Here is a 16,898-nt window from a genome sequence, read left to right as displayed (position 1 = left end):
GATTAGGCAGCTGCAGGCAAGATGATGGAGTTGATGAGCTGCAGGGTCTATAGTGCTGCCTCACACTCTCTCCACTAACCCTGAGTTCAGGTAGAGCAAAAACGATAATGACGGACGGAGGGAAATCTCTAATTTGCCCACTGAAGCATATATTTTCTTCCCACTGGACCTTTTTTTTTAATCTTCACTTGGACTGTGGAATAGTTCAATCAAGGCTCCAGTATAGGAGAGATACTAAAGATAATTCTGATTGGTCAAAGTCCGGCTTAGAATGAACTACACAGAAAAACTTTGAATTGGCTTTTAATATGTATTGTTGGTCATGTCTGTCTTCGCCAAGATATGCTCAGCAGTGGCCGTATATTAACTGAAGGTTTGCAGTGCTGCTTTAAATACCTCAGGCACCCAAAAATAGGTCTAGATGTACTAGCCCGCTCTCATTCCCAGGGCGTCAAATACTGACGCTTTGTCAAAGCTGCTGGCATCTAAAAGACACGCATGAGGTGTCATTTAGCATCAGAGAAAAGCGAGAAGGTCCTTACCCACATATGGAGCGTGTTAGAGACCACTCTGTGGATAAATGTTATTTTTAACACCCCCTAACACTTTTTTTTAACCAACGAGAGTTAGAGTAAAAAGAAGCGGAAACAAAACAAACTGTTAAATCCGGATATAAGAGGGTATCAGACTGCGTGTAGCACATTTGACACCCTGGAAAGCGTTTAGATTGGGTTTGTTGTACCCGCCAACACTTTTGATGTCGAAATGATGCACAGAAAACTGGACAAACCTTTCATTTTTTTTAAAAATGGCGCGTATTTCAGAACATTTACCTTTAATTTGTTTTTCCCTGGCTCAGATTATGTATGCTACCAGCCCCTACTCGGACTCGGTCATTTCAGCCGACATCGATCCCCAGCCAATCATCGATGAGGAGGAGGGCCTCATCTGGGTGGTGGGGCCTGTGCTAGCTGTTGTCTTCATCATATGCATCGTTATTGCCATCCTCCTTTACAAGAGGTGAGGATTTAAAAAGCTAATTAACACACAGGGAGCACAAGCATGAGAATCCAATTCAGAATATACAGCTAGCTTAGCGTGAAAAGACAGACTAACACGCAAACACGTCAGACTCTGATACCAACGCACGCTAATGGGGTTGGCCTAACTTCTGGCGCCATATCTCTGTATCTAGTTAGCTGTCAAACAGCTAATGTTAGGGATGTGTTTCTTAGCAAATGTCTGTGATTAGCTAAGGCAGTTAGCCGTAGCTTTAAACTCCACATTCCACTGGAAATACCAGCTGCATACAAAGCCAATAAAGAGCCATGTATTTTTCCCCCTTCAGTGTAGGTGGGAAGTCACTGAACTCTATTTCTGTGCTAGTGCACATTGACTGCAAAGGAGACGGTATAAAACAATGCACTAATGTACACACGCTTTACTACATAGACCGCATACGTGCACTTTAAATTCATGTCATCTATAGTCACCGAGCATTCAAGTGTTACCAATAAGTATTTAAATGTATTTTAAAAACCCCACACATGAATTTGCAGTTAGCACATTTGAGTGCAGATGCTAAACGTAAGAATGTAGCTAAAACCATAAGGTTCATTGATCTTCAGACAAGCCGTGACTGTCAAAGCCAGTTGCGCGCGCATGCACACACGCACACACACACACACACACACACACACACACACACACACACACACACACACACACACTTTTAATCTCTTGTAAGTGAATTCAAGAATGCAGCTACCCAAGCTGTCAAGGCATGAAGTGCAGTCGCCCACGATCCTTCAAACAGACACGTGCGTTGACTGAAAGTTAATCAGACACGTCCCTCCGCCCCCTGCACGCACAAACACACACTCTTAAACCCATGTAACACTGTAAAAAAAAACACTTGCTGTAGTGCATTTTCACACTGAATCAAAACAGCCTCTTTTTATTTTTTTGCATAAAACCCCCTAGTGGTAGTCAGACCTCGTGCTGTCACTGCTCATCAGTCAAGCGTAGGAGGGGAGAGCTTTGACTATCTGCTGCATGTCACCGCATGTGTGTGTGCAGCCTTTGAAAGGCCCTGGGGCCTGGGATAGCTTCCCAGCCTCTTCCTTTATCCCACTACCTATTCCACGGGAGGGGGGACTCAGCTCTTGATCCAGGCTTTGACCTTATGCTGCCCTCCTGTTTTGCCGGGACAGGCACATATTGAAGGTGCACACTTACACATCTACACACTTTGCTATCTTGTCCCTTCTCACCTTTTACATAAGGCAGATTTTCTGCAGTGTTCATTCAATCAAATGTCCAGGCCTAAGCAGAATTTAACAGTAGTCCTCAAGGTTTAATTTTGGAAGGGTAAGATTAGTAACTGAAGAGTCAGCACAAGCCCAAATCACATAACAGTACCAATACCGAAGACCAAAAAAAAATCCATCAATACTATCAGTGTAATGTAAAAAGGTTTAGAGGTACAGCTTTATTCTGGCTCTTGCATTTTATTGTCCTTGGCATTCGTTCATATAAAATTTGAGATAATACAAAGGTGACTTGAAAGTGAGCATGGACTGCATATGCGGCTGGCTTTGGTCTTTCCATTCGTGGCAGGCAGATTTACACATCGATTACCCAGCCAGTGTCACTGCCACATTAGGGAACATTTAGTGCATAACCAGCATATATTTCTCTTGTCAAGATCAATTTTTATGTGACAAAAGTCGCCTCCTGTGCAAAACAAATGGAAACAAGCATGTTCTGCTGAGCTATAGGAGAGGGCGCGGGTATGACGAGCAGAGAGAAACAGAAGTCAGGGCCAACTAGGGTTGCGGTGCGATCGCAAGCAAGGTATCCTCATCAGTGCTTTAAATCAGTATTATCATTATTGTTAGAGTCATATCACATTAATCTGCCTCACTGTAGTTTCATGTGGGCATTTAACACATAGAACAGAAGGGCAGTGCTCATTTGTGTTTGTTTGATTTTTAAATTGGTGCTTAACGTTACTGCGTTTGCAGAGATGCTCATTTATTGCTCTCTCTGACTTGCAGCAGTACTACTACTCTGTTTTCGTGTGCTTGGGCCACAGTGTACCGTATACATTACAGAGAGTGGATATCTCAGTCTTAACGAGAGCACATCCACCCCCGCTGATGTTATCGTTATTAGCGATCTCGCAGGGGGGGACGACAGGATGGTCGGACTGCCGAATCAATAGAGCGCGATCGTTTTGTTTTAAATAAAACAAATTTGAACGCTCTTATGTGCTTGACTTGCACACATTCATCCGAGATCCTGATCCCACTTGAACGTGCCGACGTCGTGACTTTAATAAATGCAACAGTGGTAGGCAGGAGAAGGCAGACACAGCAATTAAGAGTCAAGAGATGACTTTTATGCTCGAACAAGAAGCAATCAGCTGAAACTGCTTGAAATAGCAGAGATACAATGTACAAATCTTGGATGCACCTGGGAAACTGTAGCATTTGAAACAAAGAGCCCCAAGGCTGCATAATTGAGCATAATCTCTGAAGTGAAGCATCACTAATCTCGCACGCGAAGCAAAAACTGAGATATGATTGGTATCGTTTGTCTCTCATGCAAGCCAGCCATTTACTTATTCTAAGGAAAAGTTTATGGCATTCTCCAGTATACAAAGTCAACGGTCTTACCACCTAATGTTTTGTTGATATTTCTTTTCTTGCTCACCAATGGAGCAGCAAGCCGGACAGGTAAGAGTGAGAAAGAAATAGATAAAGACCTAATTCCTTTCAAAACCCTTTTTTTTCCCCCTCGTCCTTGCTGTGCATATGATACCTAAACCTATAGAAACTGCTGTCTCTCATTTGGAGTTGAAATGACCTGGGAAGCATGTTGCTTACATCTGCTGTGTATGATAGGAGGAGATCAAAGCACAAGCAGCTTGACCTTTCCAACTGCTAATTAACTTTGTATTCGTGGTGCAACATGGCCCCCTAACTTGCTTCTTTTTTAAAGAATGAACTACATTTACATCTGTGAAAGTGGCACTTGATTCGAGAATCTAACAAAACTAAAAAGGGAGTGGAGCAAGTTTTCTCTGAAACAAAAAACACTATCAATATATAATGTAATGCACTCTTAAACCAACCCCAGCTACAGCTTCCAAATTACTAAAAAGTTGTATCCAAACCTTCGCCTGACATTAGTAGTGAAAAGTGAACAAAAGGTTTTGCTAAAGGTAGTATTTACTGTCTAAGGGCGTATTGTACTTGATGGCTTTATACTATAACGTGATGTTATTTTGCCTACCTCTTATAGCCCTATGTACTACAAGAATGTAGCCCTGTCACTTCCTTAATTACATATGTGCCTTCATTATTCATGAGACCGCGAGGCAAGCTTTGAGGTTACACAATAACAATTAAGAGTTTTGAGTACAAATTAGTCAAATAATCTCCCGGAATTAATTAAAATTGACAATTTGCTCCACAGAAAACGAGCCGAGTCTGAAGCTAGAAAAGGTAGTCTCCCCAACAGCAAGGAAATGCCACTTCATCATCCCACTGATCCAGTTGAGCTGCGACGTCTCAACTTCCAAACACCCGGTAAGTATCCCGAACGATGCCACATGTTGTCGTCTTGGTGTGGTGTGAATTTAAGACTGAGGATGTCAGTGCTACTGAGTGCTTGCTTTAATTAATTCAGCTAGCCTAATATGACCTCACTGTAAGAAAACACATCATCTTTGCAGTGAGATTGGCACAGACTGTGTGAGCAGTTTGCAGGTAGATAATGGACAGGTGCTTGAGAAGACACAGAGGGTCAGCACTGACACGGGCCTCCCTGGAGACATTTCTCAGGGAGGAAATGGAGAGGCAGAAATGTGAGCTTGACAGTTTCATGACATCTGTCATCTTCCTCTGCACCTGGGTTATCCAGGTCATCCAGACCTGTCACTCTGTAGCGGTGTAGTCCTGTTAGGACAAGGAACATCGCGGAAGTTGAGCAAAATACAGAACGTCCGTGTGTTTCATTCGGTATGCAGGCCATAGGGATACGAAAGCGGTTACAAGCTGTAAACAGCGATGTTTACTCGCGCCGACCTTTAGTGCTGAGGTGAGCGGTCGCGCCGTGGCTCAGTCGTGCGGCCGTTTCTCGCCTCGGGAAAAGACGGGAGTCACAGTCCATTTATCGCCTGGAAAGGGACAGGTGTTCAGAGGCTGCCAATAATGCCATATTTTTCAGGTCGGCTAGTATGAAAGGAGGATGAATTATCCCCGCAGGCTCATTTTTGCTAAAGATTATGCATATTTATGAATGCTCTTCAATGATTTTAGGGGCCATTACAGAGTGTTTCATCCCAGCAGAGGGGTATTTTTCCTTTTGGCTCAGAGTGATCTCAACTATCCTTCCACTATTTCGCTCGCCTCTCAAGCCATCACTTTTCCCCCCAAACAGCCTTTTTGAGAGCTGATATCTTGGCTCAAAAAGGGCCAAACATTTCTTTTTCCTACCACCTGACCACTTTCTCTCAAGTCCTGAAGCAGCTTCTACATTAGACCACCTCTCTCCCCTACTCTCTCTCAGCTCTTTACCCCGTCAATGGACATTTTCATCTTAAGGACGCTTGATGTTTGAGCGACAGTGTGTTGGAAAAGGTACCTTCATTGTCCCCCCAGTGGTGGAAATGGATTTTGAGTAGTGGGTTGCAATAGAAACGGCCTTTTCCGTCTTTCAGAGAGACGCGAGAGTGGGTGGGAAAACGCTGCAGCTTCCATTAGCTAATGCCCACTTGTGCCAGAAACCAAAATGAGATATCACCTCTGCAGAGACAGACTAACACCCAGCTGGTGTGTCATAATGGCACATAAATTCTTAAGGAGTCTTGTTGAATTTTCTTTCATCTTTTTCCCTTTATCTAAGCTCTTAAATATACTGACACCTACACATAAACTATTGCATTGCTATTATACTGACAAGCCTCCAAGTAGCATGTTCAATACGTTCTCACCCCAGAGCATCAAACACTAGAGCAAAAGAGACAGGACTTTTAAGACACTTGGTGAGGCAAAAATCTGCCGATATTCTTTTTCTTTCAGACACATAAAATATAAGCAGATCCCCTGACGTTTCGTCTGTGTATTGATGAGTTCTTGCTAAGATAGTGTGACACTGCAGCTTAAAAATAATCTTGTTGTACTGTCACAAAAAGCTACTCCTTTAAGCTCTTCTAAACTGCTCAGATTAGCGGGTTGTTTGTAGCGTTTCAGTTCATATCAGTTGTATTTATATAGCAGCAATTCACAATAACATTCCCCTGAAGGTGTGTTATATTGTAAGGTAAAGGCCCCACACTAATAGAGAGAAAACCCCAACAATCAGATGGCAGACTATGAGCTAGCACTTGGCAACAGTGGGAAGGAAAAAGTCCCTTTTCAGTAGTGTAGCCAACAGAGAGGTTGCTCTGTGGTGGACAGGCTATCCACATAGTTAATAGGGTGCTTCTCCAATCTCTTCTATAGTTTTTTAACTTTCATTCATCAGCTGTTATAAATGGCAATATCGGTGTATCTGCAAACAGGTAATATCAGGCGATATATATCAGCAGGGCAAAAGTATCAGCTTTAATAAAGTTAGTTATCTGCTGTTATTTTGCATTGATCTCTTGATGCACTGGTTGCAGCAACACTGGATCTTAAGCAATGACGATGCTCACATTTGCAGAGTATGGTACCGACATAAGTTAGCCTGCCAGGAGATAGCGGTTTGTATCTCATTTTGGACTCTGTGTTGCTTGATTTCATTTTGCTTTTTACTTGCTTTATGCTTCTTAGTTTTCGATACCATAAAGAGAAAGAGATTATAGTTTGGATAAATGTGTGAAACCCCACAACAAACCCTGCAAGTCGAAAAATGTGCCGCTTCCAAAGGCTTGTTTTAAAAAGGACATTATTGGACAAGCTGGGAATGAATGCTTGGTCTAGCTATCGTCATAAGCCAGTGTCGTCTCACTAACAACAAAGGCCACCTGTGAGACACAAAAGCAGAGTTTGAGGGAGGATCGAGAATCAGCTGATACATTACAATGCCGGCGGTCAAGTGTAAAAACAGTGGCAAATAAAGCGCTCGCAGTGATTTGCGATTCTGTTCCTCGTATGCTTTCTTATTTCCATGAAATAAGCATGGTGGCATAGCAAAGCTTCTGGCATGGTGATTTGTATGTTACTAATGAATGTCCCATTTAGAAAACACATAATCATGCAGCTCCCTCTTGTCACATTTCAATTTCTACCTTCTCTTTGTAAAGACAATAGTCATCACATTGCTCTGACGTCTGCAATATATTTAATTCCACCGCCGTTTCCTCCACAGGTTCAGGTGCGCCCAGTCACCCCAGTAACCTCCATTTGTCAAGTTAGTTGGTCTCGATTACACATTTGACACGACTTGTTTTTGGAATACTTTTTTTTCAGCTTTAACTCCTTTCTTTTCTTTTTTTTTCTGCCAAGCCTTGTATCTCCATCCCCATCTAATCCATCTTATGTTAACGCTATATCATCACAGGAGGCGGAGTTTGAAATGACAGCCTTGAAACCATGTCATCACTCAAAGCAGACGTCAACATCTGGCCTAACATTGAATGTCTTTTCGTTTTGTTTCGTTCTGTTTGTTTTGGGATGTTCGTTCGTGTCTGTGCTTTAATGTCATGCTAACTGTCCACTGCAGCGTGAATAACGTTCTTCTCTCTCAGTAGGGAGAGGTCCCAGTGGGGGCAAAGTGTGCTCGGTGACTCCTCATTGGCTTCTGTGCCCATATTCTCTTTACCAGCATGGTCACTGCTTTGAGTGAACAAACTAGCCTAACAACGATCCGCTCTTCCATTTTCCCTGTTGTAACCACATGCCGCTTATCTAATGATTCACCATTTGCTTGTGCTTGGGTGATGCCCTCTCAAAAGACTTGGGGACTGACCTTGGGTCCAATGTGATTGGCAGGTATGGCCAGCCACCCTCCAATCCCTGTCATGGAATTAGCGGATCATCTGGAGCGCCTGAAAGCCAACGATAACCTCAAGTTTTCACAGGAGTACGAGGTGAGTGTCGGAAAATTCCTAATGTTGATTGAGCTCTGTGAGTGTGAGTCAGCTGCTTAAACGGCAACTTTTTGGGGGAGTGTTGGCCAAATCACATAAATTTACTTAATTAATATTAAATTAATGATATTTAGCTGCATGTGTTTGGTGGCTGGCTTGCCGGTAGGGGTGTTGGCAACTACTTTCATCACCAAACTAAGGCTTTAGGCTGTTTGACATGTCAACACAGGTATAATTAATAACACTAATAATGGCACATTCCATTTCTAGTTCCAGGACCCTGCTATTGTGCCTGCTGGCTCAGTGACATTGCTTCCCGAGGCAGCTGAATGGGTTATTAATTTCATTAGTAACACCTGTGCTTTTTTCCGCTTTGACAAGTGTATGCTATAAAGTAAGCCTACATGACTAAAATGTTACGGCGGCAGCCACAACATATATCATTTTATGATTTAAAGGTGAACTCTCGTCATTAAAAATTATGCTGTTGGTGCTTCCAGTATCTAAGTGGGTGGGAAAATAGATAGATAGATAAATGATATCCTGTGTTTGGTGGCTCATTTTGTCACCCAATATTAATTTATAATGAACAGGGCTGAAGGGGTGTCTCTAGTCTTCAGCTGACTCATCAGATTTCATCATCCTCAGTCAGACAAACTCCAACTCCACTGTTTTGGACTGCAGCTGCTGCTAGCTGGCTCTGCTCTGCTCTGCTGTGAGCTGCAGAGCTACTCTCACCAGAACATGGAGTCATGGAAAACTGGCTCATGTGCGACTCCACCAAGATCACCGAGGTTACAGAGCAGCATGGGCTACCATCGCTGGCTGCAGTTTATACGTTGTAGTTGGAGTCAGACTGTGGAGCATAGCAGGCCACAATTAAGTACATAACAATGAACGTATTTGCAGAGAGATGCCTAAACAAAGTTAATGATAAGAACATGTTAATAGAAGCCATAGCTGTGTGTCTCCTTGTATGTGTGCATGTATCAATGCTATGGAAAACACTCCCATCTAAACATTAACTACTGTCACCTATGCATACTGACCATGACAATCATCAGGATAAAAGTGCATTAATGAACAAGTGTCATGCAATCAGGCCTTCGGGTTCCCTTACCTGCTGACTGTATTCAGGCAGTTGTAATTGTTACCTGCGTATTGCCATGTAGATGAAATTACACTGGCAGAACACTCATGGTACCTCAAAATACATGCAAGCAAGAGGTGCTTTCTGTACGAGATATGAACGGTCACCTTTTCCCTGCCAATTTCTCTCTGCAGGTCCTTCAACAACTCCAAAATCTATGAGGTCACTGCATGGGTGCCTGCCAAGCTGCCCAATCATTATTGCAGCTTAAGTACATTGAATTCCAATTTCATAGTGCTTACTCGAGAGCAGTGGAAAGCAATTTTGCGAGCACAATGAAATAAAGATTCCTATTATGAGCAATGTTGCAGCCCACTGTTTCAACATATTTTGATAAAATATCAGGCTAAGCCTGCGGTTTGTCTCCCACATATTTATGCTTAGGTGATTTCTGCAGACAAAGAACTCGGTCTTAAAATAAATTCCCATTGGGCTTAAATGTAAAACACCAAGTTAATCATACACACCTCTGTAATATTTGTTTAACCCTAAACTGCTTATATGTTTATACTTGTTAAAGATAAAGAAACTATGAGCAATAAATTGCACCAAAATGCCAGATTTTGATCTTATTGATCAAAAAAGTACGATCATTCTCATATTTTGCTATTTTGCACTTGGTCTATCGTCGCCTTCATTGGAGATTAACTCAAAAAAAACCAAAAATCATTAATAGCACAGGAACAATATTTTCCTGTTAATGCGAAATGAAACTCTATCTATCATGTCTTTATGTTTTCCCTTTGTCATATTACATTTTATAGTTCATTTCTCTGCAACAGGGGACCGTTATCAAGCCCTGCTTAACAAATCTGAAGGAGGGCCTGGATATCAAAACTGAACTAGTCTCGAGTGTAGCGCTCTACTATGAGCCATAAAATCCTGCTAATCAAATAAGAAAAGCTGATGTGAACACAAGCAATTTCCTCTGTGACCAATTCAGAATGCATTATTTTGTTAATCTAATCTTTTATATCTAGAGGTTATTTCATGCCAAAAACAACACAGTTCAAATAGTTTTCCCACATTTCTGTTTTAACATTTGCACAGCAAAAGAGTGAACTTTGTGTCCAGTGTGTGTAGACACCCCACTTTCTAAAAAGGCTATTGGATAGTAGTACCCAAATCAAGTATGGGAGATTAAATGTGTGGGTAAGACTGATCTATGGACTCAACAACTTCACATCTTTGTGTATGCAGAGCGGGTGTTGTACTGTACGCACTGGAATAAAGTCCGTGTTCCACACACATGATGTTAAAACAGTACCCTTCAACCTTTCAGCATCCCCGGTCTAACAACAGCACCAGACGTGACCTCGAGCCCCAGGCACACTCTTAAAGCGGTTTATTTAAACACCCGCATAATGTAATAGATATGATTTTCATTTTCACTCGTTGTGAGGTGAAATGCATTTTTCAGTGGGCATTCTGACAACACGCGCTAGGAATCGCCAAAGAGTGAAATTCAATCTTGTTTTACGTGCCAAACGGAGCCAAATAGTTTCACTGCAGTCACAAAACAAATATCTTCTCTCTTACAGTCCATCGACCCTGGCCAGCAGTTCACATGGGAGCACTCCAACCTAGAGGTCAACAAACCAAAGAACAGATATGCCAACGTGATAGCCTACGACCACTCCAGGGTCTTGCTCTCAGCTATTGACGGTATGTCGCCCACCTACATCCTCGCTCCTAACTGCTGTATCGATTCTGCAGATAGCCGGTGCAGCCTCATCTTTGGGACCTCGGGAGTGCAACCAGACTGTACTTTTAAATTATATTCCTTCACGAGCATGGCAGCCTGCTTATTTGTTTTGATACCCCGGGTGCTTGCAAAGAAAAGGGAAAAAAATGGCCTTGGGAGAAAGAAAGAAAGAAAGAAAGAAAGAAAGAAAGAAAGAAAGAAAGAGAAAAAAAAAGGCACTTCTGTCTTAAAATGCTGAAGCAAGCATTCAAATGAAACTAAACAATGACCCACAGTTAGGGATACAAGTGTGTTTCACCGGCATTTGTTTCTTTGCTGCTTTATTACACTTCAGGGTTACATTTTGCATTAAGCCGAGGCCTGTTTTTAAGCAGAATTTGCACGCTGAATCCAGCATACACACACAAGCGTGACTTTTTTTGTGCCTTTTTTAACCTAGTCGAACTCGACAAACTCACAACAACCCACAAGCTTGCTGGTGCTGATTTAGTGCAGAGTTATACAGAAAGGACTCATTCATGGTTTTGTACTTTCAGAGTCGAACTTGAGCCCATTACAGGCTCGATTTGAACCCCACCAGTACGCTGCTCACTACATTAAAGACGCGTTGCTCACGAGTTTCTAATGAATGAAAGCACATTTTGAAATGGACAGTTAAGTGCCGACTCCTTCACCACTTTATTGGATTAAACACAACTTCACATACAGCTATTAATTAAGCATTTCCACTGAACTGCTCTCGGGGGGGCGAAGGCAAATAAACAAATTAGTAAATGGATAATGTGACAACAACAGATAGAAACAGCCTTATAGAGCCCCCCACACCCACACTTCTTTTCGCAAGTCTCTCAGAAACAGCACACAGCTTGAGCACTGATGGAGCTCCATTAGCCAGACGTATAAACACATCTGTACAACCACATTGGAGACTTTGTGCTGCGGAAAGTGAGTAGTTCTCAGCCAGGGGGACATCAGGGACTTCCTCTATTCTTGCTAAAGCTTAAACAAAGCCTTTCGGCAAGCAATGTGTCTATTGTTTACTTTGATTGAGTTCTTTGAATGAAAGGGATTTGGGATTTCACATCAGAGTCTGAAGACGGAATTCACTGATGTGGGGGGACGGATCAACCGAATCTTTGGCAAACAGGCGGCCCTTTAATTGCGGTGACGTTGCTGAATTTGCTCCACTTTCGCTGACTCTTGACCGTTCGCCTGACCGTACATAGCATACACTCGCAAGATTAAACTGGAACCTAAAACTTTTTCTTCCTTTCACTTTAGCGTTTTAGAAAAGTTTTAGATCAAACCCGAAAGTCGCGTTTACTCCATAGTAGTGTCATTGCGTGCTCGTGAAACCATATTTTTAAAATATATAGATAAACTACAGGAATTACCTTTAATTTAAGTCTTTTAGTGAGTTTGATCATATTTGTCAGTGCAGCCACTGCGAGGAGGCACCGGTGACAAGACATCTGCGTGACTTCGTGTCAGGTATTTGTACATGTAACTGAATAAAAATGTAAAATTGGAAAGTTAATTAAAAAAATATATATAACAGACTAACTAAAAGATCTGCGCTCCATTTCCCATCAGCTCTGTTATTTCGCAACAGCAAAGTTATGAATGAGCTCGCTAGTTTTTCCATTGATCTATTTCAAGCGCGGAAGCTGTCGCAAGTAATAAAAATACTCTGCTCTTGATTTCGTCGCCGCCTGACCGACAAAGAGGTCGTTTATTAAGAAAATAAAGTGGAACTCTCACGAGAAAACTTCTCCGGACGCACACGTTCTATAATAAGCGAGCTCGGGAATCGAAATTTAACGGAAACGTTATACGCGTTAACCTGTTTGAACTTGACTATACCACGACTGGTAGTGACTATTCCTCATTAATACAGTAATTACAGTGTTGTACTTTAAAAGCTCTCTGAGATTACTTTGCCTTTCCCCGACGACTGAGTGCCGGAACAACACCGTGGCAATGTTTATTTCTTACTATTTACAGAGAAAATGGTCGAATTTAGACAAATCCTGACTGACAGAAAGCACAAAGGCAAAATCCATTTGCAAATGTGCATTAAACAACTTGCTTCATTCTCATTAAACCACAGTGATGTCTCCTTTTTTGCTTTTTCTCCCCCCCCCCTTTTTCAAATTGAATACACACTGGGCTTAATTGTACTTATCCCTTGTCCATCACAGAAATGCACAACCGCCTGGCTGCGTGGACAGCTTCAACAGCAAAATGAGCGGGCGGTGGACAGTTTTGGGGAAAGAATAAATAAAAATAATGTGTGTGGGTTTTTGAATGTGTTCATATTCCATTTTCTTTCCCTTTTTTCTGTTGAATAAGTTACCTGGGAGTAAAAGGGAGTCTGAGAGAGATGGGGGGGAGAGAGGAAGCGGTTGGAGTGAGGGGATTCTCTGAGACGTGGCGCCCATGCAGATGAGACTTATCTTGGTCGACCATGTGTGCACGAAGCCCCTAAACTGCCAGTCCTAAAGCATTGACTAGCTGTCAGCTCTGTCTCTTTCCCCTGGATTGGAAAAGGCTGCTGTGCCTTTCATTTAATATAAGCAAAGGAAAGGAGGAGTGAGGAGCGGTGGGGGGAAATTGTTTTGCGAGTTTTTTGTTGGTTTGTTTTTCTCCGTGTGAGGTGATAGACTTCTAGGGACCGAGCTTTATCTGTAACTCAGTTGCACATATGGGGGTGAGGGGTGGGTGAGGGGGTGGAGCTGTTGATTTAAATGTGTTGTTGATAGCAAATACAAATCCTTTTGGGCTGTAACACTGGTTCCAAAACTGACTGCTGTGCTTTTTTTTTTTTAATACAAAACAACAGTGGCTTTACTGGCATAAATTTGGGACCCACGGACGATAACGTGGCATTGTGCGAACACACGGTGGGGGAGAATTACCTCCAATAAACTGTAGGGATAATAAAGGCCTGGACCAATTTACCTAGCCACAAATGCCACTGTTGTGTGACATTTAAGGTCTGCCTCACATCGAGCTTGACAAACAAAACAAAAGTTGAAATTTTAATCCATTTTCACCCACTGTAAACTTTTTGTACAGGTATCCCTGGCAGCGACTACATTAATTCCAACTACATCGATGGCTACAGGAAGCAGAACGCCTACATCGCCACCCAGGGTTCTTTACCCGAGACGTTTGGGGACTTCTGGAGGATGCTCTGGGAGCAGAGGAGTGCCACCATCGTCATGATGACCAAACTAGAAGAGCGGTCCAGGGTAAAGCTTTAAGAATCATTTTTAAAGCCCGTGCTAGAGTTCGCCGATATTCTTTCATCAGCATCTATAAACTTTTTTTGTGACACCGTTTAACATTTTTCCCACCAGAGAATTGTTTTGCTAGTGACTCATGAATCATCAATCATTTAAGGCTTCCCAGAATATTTTAGCTCCACATATATAAAAAGAAGCAGCTCACTGTTAGATTGTAACCACTGATGCACTGGAATCCCTGATTGCAGGAATATTTCATCACTGGCAGGGATAATGTTAATTGGGACACTGTCCTGTCTCCTCTGGGACAGTTTTTATGTATTTATTCACTACAAGAAGCAGCCAAGCAGCATTCTGTTACCCACTGATATCCTCGATCCACACACACTCTTGTCTTACAGTCCTGACTGATTAGTATCCAGACTTACTTCATCGGCCTCATACTGCTTAAGGCGCCGGATTACAATCCGTGGTAAAAAAAAAAAAAGACAGACTGTAAAGCCACATCTCCCCGCAGTACACACTAGTTCTTTAAGGTTGACACAGTCAAAAGCTATTATCCCCCCTCCCCCTACCCCAAACGTCTTGCCATATTCGACTGAGCATATGAAAGCTTCCTTGGACTCCATCAGCTACTGACCTTCACACTTCTATGCCTCTTTTTAAGAGCCCGGTCTAGTGTTAACAGGAGTGTGGACTCAATCGAGAGAGCGGGTTTCACTGAGCATTCACACAATCTGCAAAGCAAATAAGAGCCCAGGTGTCTGCATTGGCCTATAGAAGCAGTGCTATGTAAGCACATTACTATGCTGTTTGCTGGGAGACCACCCCCACCCTCAAATCTGCCTATATTGTTTGACATTTGTTGCAAATATTGTTCTTTTGTTGCTGCTAAAAGTGCGCGTCTTTCATATTAATCAGTCAAATCATTCACTCATGCTGCCTTTGTATGTTTTGCATATCTAAAGCTCGACTATTTGCAAGTAAACAATATTATGAATCATTACATTACTCCCGGTGTCACAGACACTTCATTGCGCTTTGTGTTAATGTTATAACAGATGCTTGGGAAATTGAATTAGCGGCTGGTTAAAAACCTGATTATTCCAGAGTGCTGTTCAATTGTAATATTAATCAGTGGCAGAGAATCCTACAGCAGGATATGTTGGTGAAGCATGTGTCCGAAAACCACATCAGTGCTAGGGGGCAATCTGAAGAAAAACAGTTGCACTGGAACCCAGCTTTTCCTTTCCCCAAAGCCAATAGTTCTTCTCTTTGTCAGCTAAGCAGTATTGCAATGCAATGTTTTATTGGCCGTTTACTGTGAAACAAGAGTACACTCAAATAGCAATAAAGCTGAGACGATAATATGAGTGGACACCGTGCTTACCTTTGTAATTATGGAGTACGTCAGGACAATTAATAGCCCTGTTGGTTCACTACAAATATCTCAAGCTGTTTCATTGATTAGAAAATCAAACCTAGTCAGCAAGAATAAAGGGAATTTGGGCATTTATTTGGCCTTTATTTGACTTGGTGCACTTGTACTGAGTGTGTAACTGAGATCCAGAGAATTGCTGTAAAGAGCCTTCATGCTTTGTGAACAAACACCAAATACATAAAGGTTTTATTGACTCCTCGCCTAATGCGATATTTCTCTCCACTACAGGTAAAGTGTGACCAGTACTGGCCTACAAGAGGGACAGAGACATACGGTCTAATCCAAGTGACCCTGCTGGACACGGTAGAGCTGGCCACATACTGTGTCAGGACGTTTGCACTCTTTAAAGTGAGTATTTCTGTTGTATGCTGTGTAGTAGCACTTTAAACCTCACAGTAGAGGGAAGATCTATGCAAATATAGCATCGATGTTGGTGTCAGATCGATACTAGTGTAACAGGATCGATACTTTGTTTCTGTCCTCTAAATTCCTTATTTTATTTATAGCCTATAACACAATTAAACAACAGACGCTGACCCAAAGTGCTTTAGAGACCGGCACATTTACATTCCAGGGCTAAAAAACACAGTTTTAAAATACATGAAAAGCTGAAAGGTGTCATCTCATATGTCATGACACACTGCTCTACATAAGCTGCCTTTGTAACTTAAAAGTATGAGTATTGCTATTAACATTGATGTCTGCAATACTGGCCCTATTTTTACTTGGTATCAGATCGATACCAGGATTTGCAGTATTGCGCAGTTCTACCTCGCAGCATCTGCAGGTCAAATCATTTGATGTAAGCTGTGTTCGGTCACTGAGCTTTTCTCCGTGTTAACATTCAGAATGGCTCCAGTGAGAAGAGGGAGGTGAGGCAGTTCCAGTTCACGGCCTGGCCAGACCACGGGGTACCCGAGCACCCCACTCCATTCCTGGCCTTCCTGAGACGGGTGAAAGCCTGCAATCCTCCAGATGCAGGGCCCATGGTGGTACACTGCAGGTAAAAAACAACACGGCTTCGCAAAAACATCCTGAAGCATGAAATTGATTTTCTTCTCTCCATTTGCTGTAATGAATATATGAATTCATATGGCAAAAACACAACATATTCTTGGTTATTTAGAGGTGTACGTTTGAGTTCTTCTTGGACTAACACTTGAAAGAGAAATTAGACATGAACTATCAGTGAAAGGACGACTGTTTGATAGGATGTAAACTGTTGTTCCTCCCATCTGAAAAACCAAAAATAAAGAAAATAATCCAGCCCA

At 42.2% G+C, this 16,898-nt stretch overlaps 1 protein-coding gene across 20 annotated transcripts in view; it reads left to right on the top strand.

The window, feature by feature from the left end:
• The window catches only part of LOC309701940 (receptor-type tyrosine-protein phosphatase delta-like), a 409,167-nt gene that overhangs the window by 378,717 nt on the left and 13,552 nt on the right, over positions 1-16,898 (top strand). For 14 of the 20 annotated variants that reach the window (XM_082526274.1, XM_082526271.1, XM_082526281.1 and 11 more), the window contains 8 exons: positions 860-1,020; positions 4,483-4,595; positions 7,363-7,404; positions 7,986-8,083; positions 10,775-10,898; positions 14,017-14,192; positions 15,856-15,975; positions 16,476-16,630. In XM_082526274.1, the coding sequence (XP_082382400.1) occupies positions 860-1,020; positions 4,483-4,595; positions 7,363-7,404; positions 7,986-8,083; positions 10,775-10,898; positions 14,017-14,192; positions 15,856-15,975; positions 16,476-16,630 (989 nt within the window). The remainder of the gene's footprint in view (positions 1-859; positions 1,021-4,482; positions 4,596-7,362; positions 7,405-7,985; positions 8,084-10,774; positions 10,899-14,016; positions 14,193-15,855; positions 15,976-16,475; positions 16,631-16,898) is intronic. The other 6 variants (XM_082526265.1, XM_082526270.1, XM_082526269.1 and 3 more) reach the window with 1 other exon arrangement.

Source organism: Aulonocara stuartgranti (genome assembly GCF_965226115.1).
Source record: "Aulonocara stuartgranti genome assembly, chromosome: 3".
Lineage (NCBI taxonomy): Eukaryota > Metazoa > Chordata > Actinopteri > Cichliformes > Cichlidae > Aulonocara > Aulonocara stuartgranti.
The sequence above is the reverse complement of the archived record's forward strand: the minus strand, read 5'-3'. Positions and strand labels throughout refer to the sequence as shown.